This window comes from Pan troglodytes, chromosome 15 (assembly GCF_028858775.2).
Source record: "Pan troglodytes isolate AG18354 chromosome 15, NHGRI_mPanTro3-v2.0_pri, whole genome shotgun sequence".
In the NCBI taxonomy this organism is placed as follows: Eukaryota; Metazoa; Chordata; class Mammalia; order Primates; family Hominidae; genus Pan; species Pan troglodytes.
This window is the reverse complement of record NC_072413.2, coordinates 102,995,762-103,017,313: the sequence shown is the minus strand read 5'-3', so window position 1 is coordinate 103,017,313 and position 21,552 is coordinate 102,995,762. Positions and strand designations below refer to the sequence as shown.

Below are 21,552 nucleotides of genomic sequence, written 5' to 3'. Positions count from 1 at the left end.
AGCCATCTCCTGGGCGGCTTTTGTGCCGAGGCTGCCCCCTGGTGGCCCTGCTGGGACCACCCCACGCAGCGCTGCCGACTGTAACACCAGCCAGTTCACTCCCAGTGGGCTCTGGGTGTCACACCCTTGCCTACTCCAGGGGCAGGTTGCCTCTTTCCCAGGGGCAGAGCTGGGCCCCTGATAACTGGGGAGACAGGGAACCCCTCCCCGGCCCCAGCCCCCACCCTGCACCTGCTGCCCCGGCGTGGCCTGAGCACCTCCCACGACCCCCCAAGAAAGCACCACCGTGTTGGGAAGGCCCCAGGTGGTGGTACCATGCGAAGATGTGCGGGTGGTCTCTCCTCTGGGGTGGGGGTCATGAGATGGCCGGGCCCTTTCCCAAGAAGGGTGCAAAGCAGGGCAGCTGTGGAGGTGGTCTCGCTGTTCTGTGCCTCGCTGGTGGTCTCTCCTCTGGGGTGGGGGTCATGAGATGGCCGGGCCCTTTCCCAAGAAGGGTGCAAAGCAGGGCAGCTGTGGAGGTGGTCTCGCTGCTCTGTGCCTCGCTGGTGGTCTCTCCTCTGGGGTGGGGGTCATGAGATGGCCGGGCCCTTTCCCAAGAAGGGTGCAAAGCAGGGCAGCTGTGGAGGTGGTCTCGCTGTTCTGTGCCTCGCTGGTGCCCTCTTCAGGGCCTCAGGCTGCACATGTGGGTCAGGACCTCACATTCGGGGTCAGGAGTGATTGCAGCTGCCTGTGCTGCTAGCTCCATGCAGCCAGGGATGCCGAGTGACAGCGCGGGCGGGTCTGTCGCCACCCTGGTGTCTCCCTGACTGGGTCTTCTACACTGGGGGAGGGCTGTATTCCCATTCTGCAGACAAGGACACTGAGGCTGGGGACAGTGAGGCAGTGACTCCCTGGGCTCTTAGGGGCCAGAGCAGAATGTCGCACGCTTTGGTCGGTGACATGCTGTTCTGACAGGTGCTGGCTCTGCCCTGCCCCACCAGGCAGGGTGACCGCAGGCAAAGGAGCCCCTCTGTAGCCGCTAGTGGCAGGGATGGGCCTTGAGGAGGAGGGAGCAGAGGGCATCCTGGAGTGCCCTCCAGTGAGGTGGCCTCTCAGAAGCCACCGACAGTGATGCTGTACGTGTGTTCCTAACAACCCCAGCTCTTTCCCTGGTGGGGAAACAGAAGCTGGACCACCAGGGAGGGAGGCTGGGCTGCCTGCTGGCCTCTGGCTCCTGCCCCAAGCCTCAGGCAGTGCCCACCTGGTGCAGCTCAGGGAAGGGGGTGAGGCTCAGAAGTGGACAGGAGGGTCAAGCCCGCAGAGCCTCCAGTTCCAATGCCCCAGGAGCCCGCTCCCTCCCGGCCTTCTCCATGCCCAGGAAGCTGAGTGCCCACTCCCATCTGGGCTCATCGTGGCTGGGCCTACAACAGGAATGCCCTCATTGCCTTCTCTCCATTTGGCCAAGCTCTTCTGTCCTGGGCTGGGCTAGGAGCTGCCTCTTCTGGGAAGTCCCCTGGGTTGCTGGGCTCACTCCCAGCTCTCCCTTAGATTCTGGCCCGCTCTGTGTCCTTCCTCTTGTGACACCTATGCGGAAGGCCTCTGTGTTTCAGGCTCAGCTAGGGGCTGGCTTGGCCAGGTGTGGAGAAGTATAGGTGCTGGGGAGGAAAGGCCCCCAAGCCCCAGCAAGTGGGGGACACTGGCCATCTGGGGGTCCCTGCCACCCACTTCAGGAGTAAAATGCCACACTCTCCCAGCTTGGTCTTCCGGCTGGCAGAGGCAGACCTTGCGCTCAGGGATGGTGTGAGTTGTGGGGGTGCTTCCCCGTCTGTCTGGCGGCCTGTTCACCCATCCTTCTGGGTCTCAAAGCCACCCCGGGAACCCTGGGACCTGGGAGGTCATAGCTCAGCAGAGGAAGGATCCACCCATTGTTCAGTCAACAAATGTGAATCCCATTTTTGTGGCCAGTGCAGCCTTAGGGGGCACAGAAGGGCCAGAGAGGGCTCCCTGGAGGACAACTGGCCCAATGGAGACCGGGACTGGTCATGAAAAAGAAGCGGAGGCAAAGCAGCAGGAGCCTGCAGAGGCTGAGGGCGAAGTCAGGGACCTGCAAGGTGTTCAACCCAGTGCATCTGGGACGGGGTGGGGTGAGGATGGAGAGGTGGCAGCGTCAGCTGCTGGAGGGAGGGCTTTGTCCTGAGGGCACCGGGGAGCCCCATAGGTCTTAGGGCAGTTTTGGTGGGAAGGAAGCTGCTCCGTGGGGGATGTGGAGGCCAGGTTAGCTAAGGGAGCTTAGCGGAGGCTTAACTGGACACACAAGGAGGACGGGGCATGCTCCTCTGCTCCCCTCCACCCGCTCTAAGGGTGACGGGATCCCCGGCCACGCTGCGAGCTTGAGGGTGTCTCCACCAAGCCCCACCTGCACTCAGCCTGGGCCTCCAGATTTCCCTTTATTTTTCTTTTTTTGGAAGTCATCGGCTGGCCGGGAGTCAAGGCCTTCCTTGCTGGGATAAATATTTAATAGTCAGAAGCACTTTCTAAAATGGAAACATGGAGCTGAGCCCAGGAGGCAGGGGGTGGGGAGGGGCTGGGGCGGGAGGCGGTACTCCCCCATCCCCGCACCCCACAGAGGCCAGGCAGAGGTTTTTGCAGCCACCGCCCTCCCCTCCCCTCCGGCTGCGGGTCCCTGCCCTGCCAGCTCTGCTGCGCACTCGGACCTGCTGACCCAGTGTGTGCTTGTGAGGGTGGGAGTGGCATCGGGGCCTCCTCTCTGCAGAGCTCTTCGGAGGGACTCCTTCCTGCAGGGGTGGTGGTGGTGGGAGGCTAGGCAATTGCACAGGCTGTTCCAGGCAGGAGTCCGGAAAGGGATCTCAAGCCACACCCCTGCCTGGGCGCTGCTGAGGGTATAGCCAAGCAGGGGCAGCTGGGGGTACCCGGGATGCGGCAGGGGCGGGACACTTGGGGGACCCTTACTGGGCTATGTCCGTGTGAGCCCTGCCGGCTGGAGGGGCTGTCAGGTGATGGCGCCTGGGTGGGCAGGAGGCCCCATGACTCACCCCCACCAGGTGGAATTAAGGCCCCTTTGTTTAGGGCCACAGCCTTCGGTCCTCGCCCTGCTCCTGCTGCTTGGCAGGCCTGGCTCCTGGGTGAGCCAGCACCGCGGGCTCCTTGGTGACACACACCCTGAGAATGCCGAGCTTCACGCCTTGGCCTCCTCCCGGCTGATTCACCATCCGCTGCCCTCAGCCCTCCCTGGCCCCCGCCAGCAGCCGAGTTCCCATGGCGACTCCTAGCTGGTCCTGGGTCCTAGCAGCTCTGAGCCAGGACTAGCTGTGCAGTGCGCATCACGGGACATGCCGGATGGCCTAGGTCTCCGGGTCTGTGATGTGTTGGCTTAGCAGAGCCCCTGCTTGCCAACCCTCCAGCTGATCAGACACCTGCCTGACCACTGAGTCCCACCACGTGGTGCCAGGGGTCCGGTAGGTGGGGCCCCCGGGAACTGAGGCAGGTGAGCAAGGCCCTGCCCAGCACCCGCCTGCTGGTGGTCAAGTGTGCCTCTCTTGGGACTGGGTAGCAACAGGGGCAGGGTGTGAAGCATGGCTCTCCAGCTCTTACCCTTCCCAGTAAGTGGCCTCCTGAGCCAGAGCCCAGGGCCTCCAGCCTGACCCCATCCCTTGCTGTGTGTCTGCACCGTGCTGTGGGCACCCACCGCCAGGGGCTCTGGAGCCGAGGGCTCGGTGCTGAGTGCCTGGCGGGGGAGCAAGTCCAGGATCTGAGCTGGGAGGGTGCCCCAGGCAGAGCCAGTGGCACGTGCTTAGAGTCTGGAGAGGGCCTGGGGCAGGGTGTGGTGCGTTCCCATGGCTGTCCGCGTTGGGGAGGGTGCACCAGGAGGAGATCTCGGTCATGTGTTCCAGGGCTTGGCGGACCACACTGGCCGCACTGCAGCGAGGGTCTGGGAAGGGCTTGCGTGGCCAGCGCTGTGGCCAGCTGTGCAGGGCACCTCCCTCTGGCTGCTGTGAGGTGGGCGTAGCTGGGGTGGGGGCCCCAGCAAAGGCTCTTGTGGGGGTCAGTGCTGTGTCTGGCGTGACGGCCCCGCTCTGTGCCAGCGTCTCCTTCCTGTCCCACTCCAGCCGGGCTGGGCCTCTGGGTACGGCGCTGACTCAGCCAGCCCTGCCCTGCCTGGCTGAGTGTGGGTGTCAGGTGGTAAACAGGTAAACAGCGTTCCCAGGTGAGAGCTGTCTGGGAGTGTCCCTGGAGCAGACGTGGCCAGCTTTCCTGCCTCCGTGTAAATAGAGTCGTTTTCTATCTTTGCGACCGTTAGGTTTTTGTGTCAGCCTTTTTAGGGTATTGCAATGGGGGGAGGCCCAGAAGGGGCCTGGAATCAGGTCCCCGCCTTTCAGGCCTGAGGAGCCCCTGAGGCCTCTCCCACCCCATTTGCCGGCAAGTGCCCCTGCCCTGGGGCTGGGACAGAGCCTTCCCTGCCCTTGAAGTCTTCTGGCCTACTTGAGGACCCCTTCTCTGTGTGCCCACCTCAGGCCGCCCTGGCATCCCTCTCAACTGCACCTTCCCACCTCTTCCCATGCCGTTGGGGCCTGGTGCAGGTGCAAGCCGTTCCATCGCTGACCTCCCAGGCTGGGTCTGACCCCTCGCTGCCCCTAAGGCCTGGGCTGGGCCTCGGCTGTGCGGGCCTGCTCCAGACTGCCTGTTGGAGGCACGTCCACACCCAGGCTATGGGCACAGGGCTGGCACCCTGGGATCCCAGTGGGGCTACACGTAGCACAGCTGGTTGAGTCCTGCTGGAGCCTCCTGGCTGCCCAGAGCAAAGAGGAGTGGGGGCTAAGGGCCCAGGGTGCAGCAGGGTGAGGTGACCAGGAGGTGGGCCAGGCAGCTGGAGCTCTGGATAGTGGGGGACTTGGGGTCATGGGACTCAGGTGTTTCTCAGCCACCACTTGTATTGAAATGACGGGGAAGGATGGGAGGCTTGTTAAAAAAAAAAGCTAGGCCAGTGCGGAGGCTCACACCTGTAATCCCAGCAGTTTGGGAGGCTGAGGCAGAAGGATCACTTGAGCCTAGGAGTTTGAGACTAGCCAGGGCAACACAGGGAGACCTTGTCTCTACAAAAAATTTAAAAATTAGCCAGGCATGCTGGTGTGTGCCTGCAGCCCCAGCCACTTGGGAGGCCAAGGCGGGAGGATCACCTGAGCCCATGCGTATGAGATCAGCCTGGACAATATGGGAGGATCCTATCTCTACAAAAATTTTTTTAAATTAGCCAGGTGTGGTGGCGTCACCTGGAGCCCCAGCCACTTGAGAGGCTGACACGGGAGGATGGTTTGAGTCCAGGAGTTTGAGGCTGCAGTGAGCCATGATCGCACCACTGCACTCCAACCTGGGTGAGAGAGAGACCCTGTTTCAAAAAATGCTGGTTCCTGAGCCCCACCTCACCCTGCTTACCAGATACCCTGGTGCTTCGAGGTGTGGTGGCCGCTGTGAGTTTGAGCTGAGCGGGCTGAAGGGATGCCAGGGTCGGCTGCCCTGGGGGCTCAGGCAGGTGGCAGATGACCAGGCCCCAAGGTCACTGGCCCAGTGACCATGGGGGCAGGCCCTTAGGCCATGCCTCTCCTCCCTTCTGGGCCAGCCTCTGTCCTGGCCCCCATAGGGAAACTGAGACACAGGGTTTGTGCAGAGCCTGCCTGGGAGGGACCTGCCTCAGGCCTGTGTCTGTCCACACAGCAGGACCTGGCGCACACTAAGGCACTCACCAGACTGGGCTGGCTGTGTGACTCAGAGCGGTCTGTTACTCTGCAGTCAGCTGCTCAGGCTGCGGGGTGGGGGGGGGGGGGCACTCAGGGTGGGGTCCCCAGCTCCAAGAAGCTTAGTGAGTGTTGGGGGCTGGCCAGGCTCCTGGCCCATCAGGGGACCCGCCCACTCCCTCTGGTGCGATGTGGGGGTCCTGGCAGGGTCCAGAGCCAGCCCTAGGAGCAGGCGGAGGCGGGACAATGGGGGGAGGAGCTGTGGAGGGAAGAACCGGGCGTGGCAGGGGGAGGTGGCCAGTTGGGATCTTCACTTCTGGGCCAGTTGGGAGAGCGTCTGTAGCTTCCTTGGTAAGTGGCTCCTGTGTCCATGCCTGGACACCTGCTTGCCTCACTCTTCCGCGGGTCTGTGGGGGCCAGCAGGCCACCAGCAAGGGGGGCTGGAGGAACAGAGCTGGGCTAGGCATCCCCCTGACCTGCAGCTGACAGACGGGCAGGGGTGTTAGTTCACCGTGGCTCCAGCCAGGGCCAGCGGGCTGGGCAGGGATGTCAGGGAGAAAGCCCTGGAGCCCCTTATCCTGGGTCCTGGTCCCTGGGGTGCTGGCGGAGCCCAGGCCATACAAGGTGTGTGGCAGGACACCGAGCTGTGGGCCCTGGGCAGGTAGGGGACAGTGGCTCTTGTTTCCAAGGAGCCTGGGTGTGGGGGGAGGTGAATGCCAAGAGCACCCACACTCAGGGCAGCCGCAGGTCTGCAAGTCCCCAAGGTGGGCGTGGGGCCTGGGGAAGGGTCCTCAGATGACCCTGTGCTTGCTTGGTGCACAGGGGCCCTGGGTGGCTGTGGAGGGTGGTTGCTTCCAAAGGCCAGGTTTACTCTCCTGGGGGTGCCCGAGGTGGGCTGTGGGGGCCTGGGGCGATGGGTAGCCCCATCACAGGGTCACACTGCCCTGGACGTCTGTGGGGCCGGCCTTTCAGCCCAGGGAAACTGGCTCAGGCTAGCCCGCCTGGGATGGATGGGAGCATGGGGCTGTTCCTTTTGGCTGCCAAATCCCTTGGAGAGGTGGCGCATGTGCTACCCTGTGCCTCAGTTTCTCCAGGAGCAGAAGGAGATGAACTGGGCCCACCTGCTGCCCTCCCATCCCCATCAACTGGCTCCCACCCTCAGACTTACCAGGCTTTTCCAGGAGATCTGACAAGCTCCTTCCTTTTTCCCATGCACTGCCTGCACTAGCATTTATTATGCACCTACTGTGTGCCAGGCTCTGAGTGCTTGGTGAGCAAAGTGTTCTGGGGACCAGGGAGCAGGCAGTGTCCAGAAGCCATGGCAGGGTGGCCAAGCTCAGTCTGTGAATTTGCCCAGCAGAGAAGACAGCCTGGGAAAGCCCAGAGAGAGAGCGCCTGTGGCCCAGGCAGGCACAGTGAGGGCTGGAGAGGCTGGGGATGTCGGCTAGGGCTAGAGCAGGCACGGAGAGGCTGCCAGGCCAGTCTGACCGATGGACGGCACCAGGGAGCTACGGAAGGTTGTTTCGGGAGACGGTGATGTGAACAGCCTCACGGGTGCAGCTGGGCTGCAGTGGGGAATGGCTGCTGGATGGGCAAGGAGCCCAGCTCCCAGGTCTAGGGGACTGAGTCTGGCTTCCCCAGCCCTCTTGCAGCCTTGGAGGCAGACAGAGGCAGGAGCAAGAGCCTGAGCTCATCCCGAGAGAGTTATCTCAAGAAGCATCGGGGAGGGGCGGGGAATGTTGCTCAGGAAAGTCTGAAGGTCTCATGACAGTCAGGCCGCTTGGCACCTTCTTCATGAAGTTCCACGACTGGGTGAGGCCCAAGTGCAGCCGGCTGTGTGCGCCTGCGTCTGGGTGGGCACCGGGTTTCCAGCCCGAGGGCAGTGACTCCCACAGGGCTCCCGCCTCCACGGCCTCACTCTGGGCTGTCCATGGGTGTTCAGAGGGAGGAGCCCAGGCCAGACACACAAGTGCACACGCGCCCTAGCACCTGAGCACGTACATCCTGTGAGCACACACGTGTGCACACACACACCTGCAAACCTGGAGTGGGCCATTCGTTCCTCCCACCCAGGATGGACTTTTCCGGCCACTGGAGAGCCAGTCTCCTCCCTGCCAGCCCCCAGGGCCCTGGGGACTTGCAAATGCACCCAACCATGCCCTCCCACCTGGAGGCCAGAGATGGGGCCCTGGGGCTGCCAGTTTAGAGGCAAACTTGGATTTTGTTTAAGCAAAATCCACCTCCTCCCCCCACGGACCTGTTCTGGACCCTCCAAGAACCCTCATTTAGCTGGTGGCTGGTGGGAGTCCTCAATTTGGACCCAGCTGTGGAGCAGGGGTGTTGGTGAGCCTCTGCCACACTCCCCAGCCTGTGTTCCTTCTCCCCTCCCGCTCCGCCCCTCCCCGCGCCCGCACCCCGCCTCCCAGCCAGGATCTGCTCGTCCCCCAAACACACTTCCTGAGGCCCCGCCTGCTCAGGCCCTGCCCCAGGATAGTCCAGTTCTCGGGGAGGCAGCTTTTCTGGGCCAGGGTGGGTGTCCTCTGCGGCTTTCACTGTGGTACCACCCCCACCTGCCCTGGCATGCAAGGGATTGACCTGGGTCCCGGGGTCCCTCCACAAGGTTCAAGTTTTCACCCGCAGGAATGTTAATGGTAGTGTTGAGGCCAGGGCGCTGGGGGGCCCAGGGAGTGGGGGAAGGGCATTGGGGAAGGAACCAGGTGCCAACAGCCTGACCAGCTGGGCCTGGCTCAGGCAAGTCACCTCCACATTCTCCTCTGTGAAGTGGGGCTTTGGTGACCGTCAACAAGCAGTGTCATGATTCAGGTGATGGGGCCACTTGCAGAGCCTGTCTGGGAGAACCGGAGGTGGGGCGGGCAAAGGCGGCCTCCCCTGCGCTCTGCGGCCGAGGCGGGGCTTCCTCAGGAGCTCGGGCCTGGGAGGCGGTGCTCTTGGTGGGGGACTGGGATACTGGGGGCCTTCCTCTCTCTCCCCACTGGCGCGGTTCCGAGGCCGGTAGCCTGGCTGCGCAGCCTTATCCCTTTGTGGGCAGGATTTCCCCCTTCCTGTTTGTGTTCCTGGGCCAGGCTCCTGCCAGCCCAGTGGCTGGAGGGGTCCCCACTGCGCAGCTCTGTGGCCAGAGGCAGGTCTGCCGCTCGCGGAGCCTCTCACTCCATCCCCACCACAGGCAGTGTAGGAACAGCCGCTCCCAGTGCGGTGGCTGAGGGTGGGGCTGAGGACTGTCCCGCGTGGGCCCGTGGCAGGACCAGGCACGAGGGCCAGCAGGAGCAGGGCTGGTCACGTCTCCTCCTCCTTCCCCCATGCAGGTTCCCAGCACAGGGTGTGCCCAGGGCTTGCTGTCGACACCCTCCCTCACCGGCCCCAACACCCACAAGACTACCCTGGAGAGATTTGGGAGTGCAGCCGGCTGTGCCCAGCTCAGGGGCCCTTGACCGTGGTGCCCACCCCCAGCCCAGCAGACCTGTGTTTCCCTGCCTGGCGAGTCCCTTCTCCAAGGAGTTGCCCTCCTGACCCTTTCTTGGGCCTCACGGCAGCTGCCCCCCACCCCCAACCCATCCAGGCTTCTGCCAGCTGGGTGGGGCTTTTTGGCTGGGGAGGCTGCGGAGGGACGGGGAGGCGGCTGGGTTTCTGGGCAGCCTCAGAACACCTGCCCCACCCTGAGTGCTGGGCAGGGCCTGGGACACCCGGTCTCCGAGGCAGTGGAGCCCCTCCCCACTCATGACCCCAGCTGCACCTGCTGCCAGGGGAGCAGCTGTGGGCCAAGTGACCCAGGGACCCTCCTCTGCCCCCAGCCCTGCTAGGTAGTTGCCCCAGCTCCACACCTACTGGCTGGGTCCCCTTGGGTAAGTGGCTCCCCTCCCCCAGCCTCAGTTTTCACATATGTTACCCACCTTGGGGATTGAGCGGCAGGGTCTGGGCGGAGCAGGAAGGGAAACTGAGGCCAGAGAGTGGCTTACCTGCCATTGCCCTTGGCTTAGCGGTGGGCAGGCTCTGGCCAGATTCCTGTCCCTTTCCTTGGCACCGCCCCATCCCACGAATTTGCTGTGGGTCTGGTGTGGCTGGAGCTCCAGGCAGCTCCAGAGGGGCCGGGGTGGCCCCAGCTGGTGGTCCCTCAGGGTTGTGGGGTGCACTGGGGAGCCCTGGCAGGGCCACGTGGAGGGAGTGGGAGGGGGCAGGTGGGCAAGGAGTGGAGGGTTTGGCAGCCATCTGGGAGGCAGAGCGGTGGGGCTGGCCAAGTTCTGTCTGTGCAGGTTGGGGGTGCGTCCAGGTGGGAGCAGCAGGGGCCCTGTCAGGTGGTGGGGCAGTGTCTGAATGCAAAGGTGAGTGAGATGGGCCCAGGTGGCCAGGACAGAGCTGTGCAGAAGGGAGACAGGGTCTTGCCCCTTCACTGCCTGGTTAGGGAGAAGGGGCCTGTGGAGGAGATCGTGTTGTGGGGTTGCCAGGGGTACAATTCTTGGGCTGACGCCTTGGGCAAGGCTGGTTTGGCAGGTGGGGGAAACGGAGGTTGTGGCTCTGCTGGGGGGTTATGGAGGCCAGGGGTCTGGGCCTGGCCCCCGGAGCAGTAGGAAGGTGGCGGGGCCGGGATGGCGTGGGGGTGAGTGTTGATGCCCCCTGGCACTGACCCAGCCCTGCGTGCCCTCACCCCCTGCCCTCCTCTTCCTCCGCTTGAGAGAAACTCCTCCAGGAGACACCATCCTCCAGCCCTGCCAGGCCTGCGAGCAGAGCCAGAGGGGCCCTGGGCTGTGAGCCATCTTGCAGAAGGGCAAGGAAAGGCCCGTGAAGCAGCGAGGGAGCGGCAGGGGCCTGCGCAGGCAGAGGTGCTCTTGGGATGAGCAGGCATGGCCCTGGGGGTGCCTCTGCGGGAGCAGTGTCTGTAGCCCAGCAACCTACAGTCAGGGCAGGCAGGGTGGTCCACGTATCCATGAGGGAATGAAAGCTCAGAGAGGGGATGAGCTTACTCAGGGCCACACAGCACACTGGCCAGAGGAGCAGCCAGACCTAGACCACTGCTGGGACTGGGCCTCCCCATCTGTCTTCGTGGGACAGTCCCCAAGGCCAGGACACCTACCGCAGGGGACAGGGAGCAGCTGGTCCCCGAGGCCAGCACACCACCCCAAAGGATAGGGACATGCTCCTTCCCAATCAGTGTCCTACCAGCAACTGGGTCTGGGGCAGGGATGGGGGCCTTAGGTCTGAGACCCTCCTCGTCACTGCAGGAGGGAGGCCCTGGAGCCCAGGCCAGGGCGCCAGAGTTGGTGTAAGATTGGTACTGTTTCTTCTTGGAATATTTAGAGTATAATTCAGAGTGGGGTTGAGCCTGGAGTCCTTTTTGTGGGACGGTTTTAAATAAGGGATTTGATTTTTTCTTTTCTTTTCTTTTCTTTTTTTTTTTGAGACAGAGTTTTGCTTTTGTTGCTCAGGCTGGAGTGCAATGGCATGATCTTGGCTCACTGCAACCTCTGCCTTCTGGGTTCAAGTGATTCTCCTGCCTCAGTCTTCCTAGTAGCTGGGATTACAGGCGCCTGCCACCATGCCCGGCTAATTTTTGTATTTTTAGTAGAGATGGGGTTTCACCATGTTGATTTTTAAATCGTTACAAAAATACTTGGATTATCCATCGGGGCGTCCGTCCTATCTTTTGGCCCCCCTGGGCTACATTGGAAGAAGAATTGTCTTGGGTCACACATAAACTACACTAATGATAGCTGATGAGCTAAAAGAAACAATTGCAAAAGAGTGTAATAAAGTTTTAGGAAGTTTATGAATTTGTGTTAAGCCGTATTCAAAGCTGTTCTGGGCCACATGCGGCCTGTGGGCCGTGGGTTGGACAAGTTTGGTTCTTCTTGTGGGTTTTCTCGGAATATATCCAATCAATCGAAATTTTCAGATTTATTAGTGTAAAGTTTATAGTTGTGTTTGATTTTATATAGAATTCTAAAATTTTTTATGGAGAAAGGGTACAAACCATGGCACACCCAAGTAATTAGTCCTCTCCAGGAGACCCTGTCTGCCTGCTTCCCCTGGTGACTTCAGCCCTAGGTGGCCTGAGCCTGACTGTGAGCTGGATGTGACGGGCTCCCCCGGTACGAGCGCTTTTTATATCTAGCTTCTGTGTCTCAACCTTGTGTTTGTGAACTTCCTCCACGTTGCACGTAGGCATAGTTTATACCATATACTGTTCCATTGGACAAATACCTCGCATTTTTTTTATTCTACTGTTGATGGACATTTGAATCTCTGGTTTCCGGGTGCTGCAGATTATACTGAGATGGATGTTCCTGCATCCATCTTTTGAGGGACATATGTGCGCATATTTCTTGGCTCTGCCCCTGGCTATGAGTTGCTGGGCCACAGGGTAAGGCTCTACCAGGCTGTTTCCAAGTGGTTGCGCCAGCTGACCCCCAACCCACACCAGGATGGAGTTCCAGCTGCCCCAGGCCTTGTCTCCAGGTGGTCCGCCTCGACTTTTCCATTTCAGCCATTCTCCTGGGAGCATATGGCACCTCGTGGTTTTGTTAGCATTGCCCAGATGACTAGAAATGCTGGCCATCTTTCCATATACTAATCGGCTGGTTGAATATCCTCTTCAATGAGCTACCTTTCCAGTGTTTTCTTGCCCATATTTCTATCTGGTTGTTTGTCTTTTGGTTTGCAAGAATTCTTTGTGCATTCTGGGTTGGAGGCCTTTGGTTGGTAAATGTATTGCAGGTATCTTTGCCCAATCTGTGTTTTGGGCAAAGATAGCTGCAATTTATCGATTTCATTTCCTTTGGATATATTCCCAGTAGTGGGACTGCTGGATCAAATGGTAGTTCTATTTTTAATTTTTTGAGGAACCATCCATAGTGTTTTCTATCATGGCTATACTAATTTACATTTCATGCCCTTAGTGGTGTTTTTTGATGAACAGAAGCTCTTAATTCTTTTTTCTTTTTCTTTTTTTTTTTTTTTTGAGATGGAGTCTCGCTGTGTCGCCCAGGCTGGAGTGCAGTGGCGTGATCTCAGCTCACTGCAAGCTCCGCCTCCCGGGTTCACGCCATTCTCCTGCCTCAGCCTCCCGAGTAGCTGGGACAAAAAGTGCCTGCCACCACACCCGGCTAATTTTTTGTATTTTTAGAAGAGACAGGGTTTCACCGTGTTAGCCAGGATGGTCTCGATCTCCTGACCTCGTGATCCGCCCGCCTCGGCCTCCCAAAGTGTTGGGATTACAGGCGTGAGCCACCGCGCCCGGCCAGAAGCTCTTAATTTTAATATAGACCAATATCTGTCATTTTTGTGTGTTCTGTTTAAGAATTTTTCCCCTACTCCAAAAGTAATTTCTATTTATTTTCTAGAAATTTTATTGTTAAGCCTTTAATTTTGGATCTGTAATCCACATGAAATTAATTTTCTCTGGCTGAGGTGGGGCGAAGATTAATGTTTTTCCATATGGCTATCCCATGGATCCCAGGCCATGTGTTGAACAGATCATCACAGCTTTGTGTACGTGTGTCTGTTTCTGGGATCTCTGTTCTGTTCCATTGGTCTTGATTTGCATTTTCCTGATGACTGAAAATGTTGAGCATCTTTCCTTGTACTTATTGAACACTCGTACATCTTCTTTTGTGAAATGTCTGTTCAAATCTGCTGCCCATTTTTAGTTGAGCTTTTTCTCTTCCGTTGAGTTGTACACAGGCTCCATGCAAGTCTTTTGCCAGATACATTCACTGCCTTTTCGTTTTCTGAGGAAAATGAAAGCTCTTAAGGCCAGTGTTTTAAATTATGAGAACTTAAATTTATCAGTTTTCGTTCTATGATCCTTACCTTCTGTATCCTAAGAAAACTTTGCTGCCCTCGAGGTGTTAAAGAAGTTCTCCTATATTTTCTTCTAGAAGTTTTATAGTTTTTGGTTTTACATTCCCCTCTATGATTCATTTCGAATTCATTTTCATGAGTGATGGGATGGAAGGGTCCAGGTCTATTGGTTTCCCAGTAAATACCCAGCTGTTCCAGGACCATTCGGTGAAAAGACTTTGCTTTCTGTTGGAATAACTGGGCTGCTTTGACAAGAATTTGGCCGGGCATGGTGGCTCACGCCTGTACTTTGGGAGGCCAAGGCAGGTGGATCACTTGAGGCCAGGAGTTCAAGACCAGCCTGGGCAACATGGTGAAACCCCATCTCTACTAAAAGTACCAAAAAAAAAAAAAAAATTAGTGAGGCATGATGGCGCATGCCTGTAATCCCAGCTACTTGGGAGGATGAGGCACCAGAAACGCTTGAACCCAGGAGGCAGAAGTTGCTGTGAGCTGAGATTGTGCCACTGCATTCCAGCCTGAGAGACAGAGTGAGACCCTGTCTCAAAACAAAACAAACCAACCAACAAACAAGAATGAATTGGCCATGTAAGTGTGGGGCTGTTCTGGACTTTGTTTTCTGTTCACTGATTTGTGTTTCTGCCACACTGTCTTGATTCCACTGGGGGTCAGAGAAGAGAACTCGGATGACTGAAGTTATTTTAAATTCGTCGAGACAGGTTTCTGAGCCAGCGTGGGGCCTGTCTCAGTGACTGTCCCCTGTGCACCTGAGAGCAGCATGCACCGGCTGCTGTCAGGAGTGTTCTCCCAGTGCCAGTTTGGTCTCGTTGGTTGATGGGTACTTCAAGTGTTTTGTATCTTCCCCTATTCTACTTTGTAAGGTTATCATTTCCTAAGAGTGTTAGAATCTCCTATTGTATAATAATTGTGGATTTATTTCTCCTTTCAGTTTTGCCAGTTTTTACTGCAGTGTTTCAAAAAGGAGATCTAGGTGTTTTTTGGTTTGTTTGTTTTTTGAGACAGGGTCTTGCTTTGCTGCCCCGGCTGGAGTGCAGTGGCATGAGCTTGGCTCACTGCAGCTTCAACCTCCTGGGCTCAAGTGATCCTCCCACCTCAGCCTCCCGAGTAGCTGGGAATACAGATGTGCACCACCATGCATGGCTAATTTTTAAATATTTTCTAAAGATGAGGTCTCACTGTGTTGCCCAGGCTAGTCTCAAACTCCTGGCCTCAAGTGTTCCTCCTGCCTCGGTCTCCTAAAGTGCTGGGATTACGGCACAAGCCACTGCGCCCAGCCTAGCATTCCATTTTGGTTCCACTATTGGCTTATTACCTATACATCTTTTTATTTTTTTAATGGTTGCATTATGGTTTATACCCTGAATATTTAACTTATTACAGTATAATTTCAAGTAAGATTGTCCTACTTTAAGTATAATGTAAGATCTTCACAACAGCAACTTTTTTTTTTTTTAAGACGGGGTCTCGCTGTTGCCCACGCTGGAGTGCAGTGGCGTGATCTCGGCTCACTGCAGGCTCTGCCCCCCGGGGTTCACGCCATTCTGCTGCCTCAGCCTCCCAAGTAGCTGGGACTACAGGCGCCCGCCACCTCGCCCAGCTATTTTTTTTTATTTTTAGTAGAGATGGGGTTTCACTGTGTTAGCCAGGATGGTTTTGATCTCCTGACCTCGTGATCCGCCCGCCTCGGCCTCCCAAAGTGCTGGGATTACAGACGTGAGCCACCGTGCCCGGCCCACAACAGCAACTTTTGCACTCCATCCCCATCCTGTCATATGCTTTACTTCTATATTTGTAAAATTCTAAGATACATTTTATTTTATTTGTTTTTTTTTTTTTTGGAGACAGAGTCTTGGTCTGTTACCAAGGCTGGAGTGCAGTGGAACAATCTCAGCTCACTGCAACCTCCACCTCCTGGGTTCAAGTGATTCTCCTGCCTCTGCTTCTTGAGTAGCTGGGATTACAGACGTGCACCACCATGCCCAGCTAATGTTTGTATTTTTAGTAGAGACAGCATTTCACCATGTTGGCCAGGCTGGTCTCAAACTCCTGGCCTCAAGTGATCTGCCCTCCTTGGCCTCCCAAAGTGCTGGGATTACAGGTGTGAGCCACCGTGCTGACTTATTTTTGTTTTATACAGTTAATTACCTTTTTCTTTTACAGTTTCATTGAGGTACAGTTTATAAACCATAGAACTCACCCATTGTAAATGTACAATTCAATCATTTTACTAACCTTATAGAGTTGTGCAAACATTACCACAATCCAGTTTTGGAAGACCTCCATCACCTTCCAAATTTTCTCAACCCCATTTACAATCAATCTCCCTTCCCACTCCCAGCCCCAGGCAATGCCAGCTTAATTCTGGTAAATTATAGAAACTTTGGTCCAGGGTACACTTGTGCCTCAGCATCCATGAGGGATTGCTTCTAGGACCTCCCTCAGATACCAACATTCATGGATGCTCAAGTCCCTTCTATAAAGCAATGTAGTATTTGCAAATAACCTACATACATCTTCCCTCCGCTATACTTTAAATCATCTCTAGATTACTTATAATACCTAATGCAATGTAAATGCTATGTAAATAGCTGGTATACTATATTGTTTAGGGAATAATGACAAGAAAAAAAGTCTACACATGTTCAGTACAGATGCAATTTTTGGGAGAACATTTTTGACCCAAGTTTCATTGAACTCAGGATACAGAAACCACTGATATGAGAGGCTGACTGTATACCCTCTCCTCCTACTCCTTTTTGCTATTATTGTCACTTATATACTGTATCTATATATGTTATAATCCTAACAATATGGTGTTAGAATTGTTGCCTTATATAAGTGGTTCACAGACGATTGCCTGTCTTCTAAATCCAGCCTCCTTTTTGTTTTACAAGTAAAGTTTTGTTGAAACAGTTTTGCTCATTTATTTACATATTATCTATAATCTATAGCTGCTTTTGTACTATGGCTGCAGAGTTGCAACAGAGATCATGTGGCCTGGTAAGCTTAAAATATCCACTATATTGCCTTTTTCAAGAAAAGTTTGTCAATCCTTGCTTTATACAATCCTCTGTTTTTGAAAGGAGTTAAGAAATAAAATGAGGACAATATATATTCATAGAGTCTTTTATATTTGCCTGCATAGTTACCATTTTCTGCATTCTCCATTTCTTCCTGTGCATTTGACTTAGTGTCTGGTATTAGTTCCTTTCAGTCCGAAGGACTTCTTTAGTATATCTTGTAAGGCAGATTTGCTAGCAATGACATTTCCAAGTCTTTGTTCATTTGGGAATGCCTTTATTTTTCCTTTTTTTAAAATTTAAATTTTTATTTTTTTGAGACAGAGTCTTGCTTTGCCTGACTGGAGTGAAGTGGTGCAATCACAGCTCACTGCAGCCTCAACCTCTCAGGCTTAAGCTATCCTCCCGCCTCAGCCTCCTGAGCAGCTGGGACTATAGGCATGCACCACCATGCCCCGCTAATTTTTAAAAAAATTTTTGGGCCGGACACGGCAGCTCACGCCTGTAATCCCAGCACTTTGGGAGGCTGAGGCAGGTGGATCACAAGGTCAAGAGTTCGAGACCAGCCTGGCCGACATGGTGAAACCCCGTCTCTCCTAAACGTATGAAAATTAGCTGGGCATGGTAGCGCGTGTCTGTAGTCCCAGCTACTCGGGAGGCTGAGGCAGAAGAATCACTTGAACCTGGGAGGCGGAGGTTGCAGTGAACCAAGATCGTGCCACTGCACTTCATCCTGGGTGACAGAGTGAGACTCCGTCTCAAAAAAAAAATTTTTTTTTTGTAGAGATGAGATCTTACTATATTGCTCAGGCTGGCCTTGAGTTTCTGGGCTCAAGCAATCCTCGCACTTCAGCCTCCCAAAGTGCTGGGATTACAGGCATAAGCCAGCATGCCCAGACTATTTTGCCTTTATTTTTGAAGGATAGGTTGCTTGATATCAAATTCTTCGTTGACAACAGTTTCTTTCAGCCCTTTGAATATATTGTTCCACTTTCTCGTAGCTTCTATGGTTTTGATGTGATTCAGGTGTTAGTTGTATTTTTGTGCCCTTATTATGTGATGGGGCCCTTTCTCTTAAGCATTTTGACTGTGACGTGTCTAGGTGTGGATCTCTGTGTTTCTCCTGCTTAGGTCTGGTCGCGCTTCTTGGATTCTGCAGATTGTTTTCAGCTATCACTTCTTCAACTCTCTCTTCTGCCTCTTTATCTTATGGTTAATGCTCTGAGACTCTGTTTTTCTTCAAACAATCTTCCCCCTGACCCCGTTCTTCAAATTGGTTAATTTATATTAATCTACAAGTTGATAATTCTTCTGGTATCTCAAATCTGTTGGTGAACCCCAGTAGTAAAATTTCAACTCCAGAATTTTTGCTTGCTTTTAAAAAATAAGTTTTATTTCTTTATGAGATTCTCTCTTCATTGAGCCATTGTTAACATATTTTCCATTAATTTTTTAAACATGATTTGTTTTTGTGTTTTGAACAAACTTTTTTTTTTCTTTTTGAGACGGAGTTTCACTCTTGTTGCCCAGGCTGGAGTACAATGGCACAATCTCGGCTCACCACAACCTCCGCCTCCCAGGTTCAAGTGATTCTCCTACCTCAGCCTCCTGAGTAGCTGGGATTACAGGCATGTGCCACCATGCCTGGCTAATTTTGTATTTTTAGTAGAGATGGGGTTTCTCCATGTTGGTCAGGCTGGTCTCGAACTCCCGACCTCAGGTGATCCACCCGCCTCAGCCTCCCAAAGTCCTGGGATTACAGGCATGAGCCACCGTGCCCGGCCTGAACAAACTTTTAATAGTTTCTTTGAAGTCTGTATTAAACCCAGCATTAGTAGACATTTAGAGACACTTCCCATTCACTGCTTTGTTTCTCAGTATGGACCATACATTCTTGTTTCTTCGCGTAACTTGTAATTTTTTGGTGGCTGCTGGACATTTTAGATAATATATTCTGGCAGCTCTGGATTCTGATCCTCCCAGGGTGTGGTTATACAATAACAAACACCTTGTGTTTGTTTAGTCACTTTCTTGGACTAAATCTGTTCCAACTTGGAATAAGTCCAGTCTCAATTCACTGCTACCTGACCTGATGCCACAGCCTCTCCAGCCCAGTGGCTATAGATCTTCCCCCAGCCCCTGAATTTGCTCTCCGATCCAGTGTCCAGGAAAGGACTATGACACCTCCACAGTGTACATACACTCCTGGCTCCCTCCCCCGGGCCCCGATCTGCTCCCCCAGCCTGCTTGTCTCCACTGACAGCCACTCTCTCTGCAGTGTCCGGCCGACAGCTGCAGCCCGGGGAGCCAGGTGCAGAAACGGAAGATGACCGCTCTGTAAGTGAGAGCAGGAGGAAGTGTGTCCTCCTCATACCCTGCCCCCATTCTCCCTGGGCCCTGGGAGAACCGAGTGGCAAAAATAACTGGATTCTCTCCCGTCAGGTGACTGAAGGGCCTGTGGATGAGGTCATTCGACCACGGCCGCAGGGGTCTTCACCTGTCTACGAATACACGACTGAGGCTGCCGACTTTGGACTCCAGGTGAGCCTGCTGGGCAGAGCCCCACAGGCACCCAGGTCTCCTCCTGCATCGCCCTGTGTGGGCAACTCACGCATGTCTGTGCAGCCTTGCTGCCCTGCCCCGCTGCCCACTGGGCAGTGCCCATTCAGATGTCCTCTCAGACTCCTCTGTGCCCTTGGCTCCCTCCCTGCGGCTGGCCAGGGCACAGTGGGATGGAGGTGCCCTGCAGCTCTTGTGAGCATGCGTATGGGCTGATGGGGACAGGCCTCGTGTTACTGTGTTTGTGTTTCAGGGGCACAGGGTGTGTGCATCCCTGCACCTGTGTAACACACTCATGCTGTCTTTGGGGACAGGGCCCCATGGCTACCTCTGAAGACAAGGACTCGGGGAAGGGATCAGAGGAGGCATGTCTATGAAAGGATTCATTTTTGTACAATTTGAATTTCTTATCTCCCTCCATACAAAACTCCAGTTGCTGTGGGGCTTCCCTATGGGCGCTGTGGGCTGTAGGCTGGGCCCTGTTGGGAAGCAGGAAGGCCGAGAGTTGTCTTTTCTCTGTGGATGTGCCTGGAGGAACTCGGCTGCCTCTGCACACAGCTGTGTGTTGGAAGTTCTGGGCCCCTCTGAAGGGAGGGCTCCTGGTCTGGCACCAGCCTACCTGTGCCCCTCCCTGTCCCTGAGCTGGGGCAGGTGCCTAACTCCCAACACTTGTGGCTGCAGGAAGACGCCCCCGGCAGGCAAGGTTCTGCTGGGAGACGGAGATCCTGGTGGAAGCGAGATTCAGGGGACTCACGGACATTTTTCAGGATGAGTCGTCCAGAGGTGGGTACAGCAGGAGCTGAGGGTCACAGAGGTGTGTCGGTCCTCAAGGGATCCAGCCAGAGAGTCCGAGGTCAGAGCAGGAGCAAAGAGGCTGGCAGTGTGCCCCGTGCCCTGGGGAGGAGGGGTGTTCTTGTCCCCCTTGTCAGGCCTGGGGAAGGGCAGGGGCTCCAGAAGGCTACATCTGGTCCTGGCCCTCTCCACCCCTCCCTGGGGTGGAGTCTGATGCATAGCCAAGCTCCTGGCCAGGTAGACCTGGCTGTACAGACCTCGATTTTCTCCTCTGTGCAATGGGGCAGTGCTGGTGTCTGTTGCATATTCAAGCCGTGGGGCTGAAAGGGCCAGTCAGCACCCAGGCCATGTAACTATGGAAGGTGCTAGACTCTGCTAGCACCCAATGATGAGGGCACTCTGCCTCTTAAGCAACTAGTTTTTTTCCTTGGAGGCCCCAGCAGTCCAAGAGCTCTGCAGGACACAGGCCCCATCCTGTCCCAGGTCTGGCAGGCTGCACCCAATGTCCCGTATTTTCCTTGGCATTGCTGTGCTTCCTTGTCTTGAGCATCAGGTGCCTTGCACACAACTGGTGCTTCACGTGTTTGTGAAGAATGCATGAAGGAGCTGAAAAAGGGAAACTGGCCACAGGGAAAGCAGAATCCATTCTGCGCTGCTCCTGGTGCCCTGCTGGGCCTGGTGGCATGGACAGGCTGTGCCTAAGTCCTGGCAGGTTGGGGTGGGGACAAGAGTTCTGGCAGGTTCCAGCTGGCTTCCTCCAGAGCTCAGAGACAGCTACCTGCGCCCACCTGGTGGGTACCCTACCCTGCTCTGTGTTGTCTGGGCTGATGGAAAGGATGGTGGGGTGCCCATCCTCTGGAGACACAGGCCCCAGCAGGGATGCTTATGGTGGGACTGGCACATGCTCACCATGGCCCTGATGTGCTTCTGCTCCAGGCTGTCCAGGAGGCAACAGAGGTGACGCTGAAGACAGAGGTGGAGGCAGGAGCCAGTGGCTACAGTGTCACAGGTGGTGGGGACCAGGGGATCTTCGTCAAGCAAGTGCTGAAGGACTCCTCAGCCGCCAAGCTTTTTAACTTGAGAGAAGGTGCCATGGCAGTTCCATCCCTGGGGTCACCATTCTCCCCACCAGGATGGGAGGGACCTGGAGGGGGTATTGAGGGGTAGGAACCACACCTGGAGCTTAGGATGACCTCCTCACGCCTCTGCTCAACAGCTTGAGGCTGGGATCACCCACTGCATCTAGTAAAATGGGGGACCCCATCCACCTTGCCTGTGCCTGAGGCACTCAGTGGGGGACTGGTGGGGCAGACTCAGTGGGATTCCCCCTATTCATGCCCCTGGGGCCCTCCTCGCCAGCCAAGGCAAGACAGCAGACCCCGTCTCATTCACACACCCGGCCCTGGGGCTGCTCTTTCTTGGTCTAGGGGATCAGCTGCTCAGTACAACCGTGTTCTTTGACAACATAAAATATGAAGATGCTCTCAAAATCCTTCAATATTCAGAGCCGTACAAGGTTCAGTTCAAAATCAGACGGCAGCTCCCTGCCCCACAGGATGAAGAGTGGGCTTCCAGCGATGCCCAGCATGGCCCACAGGGCAAGGAGAAGGAGGTGAGAC

The 21,552-nt window shown here is 55.6% G+C and overlaps 1 protein-coding gene across 3 annotated transcripts in view; it reads left to right on the top strand.

Moving 5' to 3' along the window:
• Window positions 1–21,552, top strand: part of AHNAK2 (AHNAK nucleoprotein 2) — a 39,214-nt gene that overhangs the window by 1,966 nt on the left and 15,696 nt on the right. Inside the window, exons 1-7 of one of the 3 annotated variants that reach the window (XM_063793151.1) lie at window positions 5,839–6,080; window positions 16,514–16,562; window positions 18,861–18,919; window positions 19,025–19,123; window positions 19,823–19,924; window positions 20,870–21,020; window positions 21,361–21,545. In XM_063793151.1, coding sequence (XP_063649221.1) covers window positions 5,919–6,080; window positions 16,514–16,562; window positions 18,861–18,919; window positions 19,025–19,123; window positions 19,823–19,924; window positions 20,870–21,020; window positions 21,361–21,545 — 807 coding nt within the window. In that variant the 5' untranslated portion in view covers window positions 5,839–5,918. Of the gene's footprint in view, window positions 1–5,838; window positions 6,081–16,513; window positions 16,563–18,860; window positions 18,920–19,024; window positions 19,124–19,822; window positions 19,925–20,869; window positions 21,021–21,360; window positions 21,546–21,552 lie in introns of those variants that run through there. The other 2 variants (XM_016926825.4, XM_016926824.4) reach the window with 2 other exon arrangements.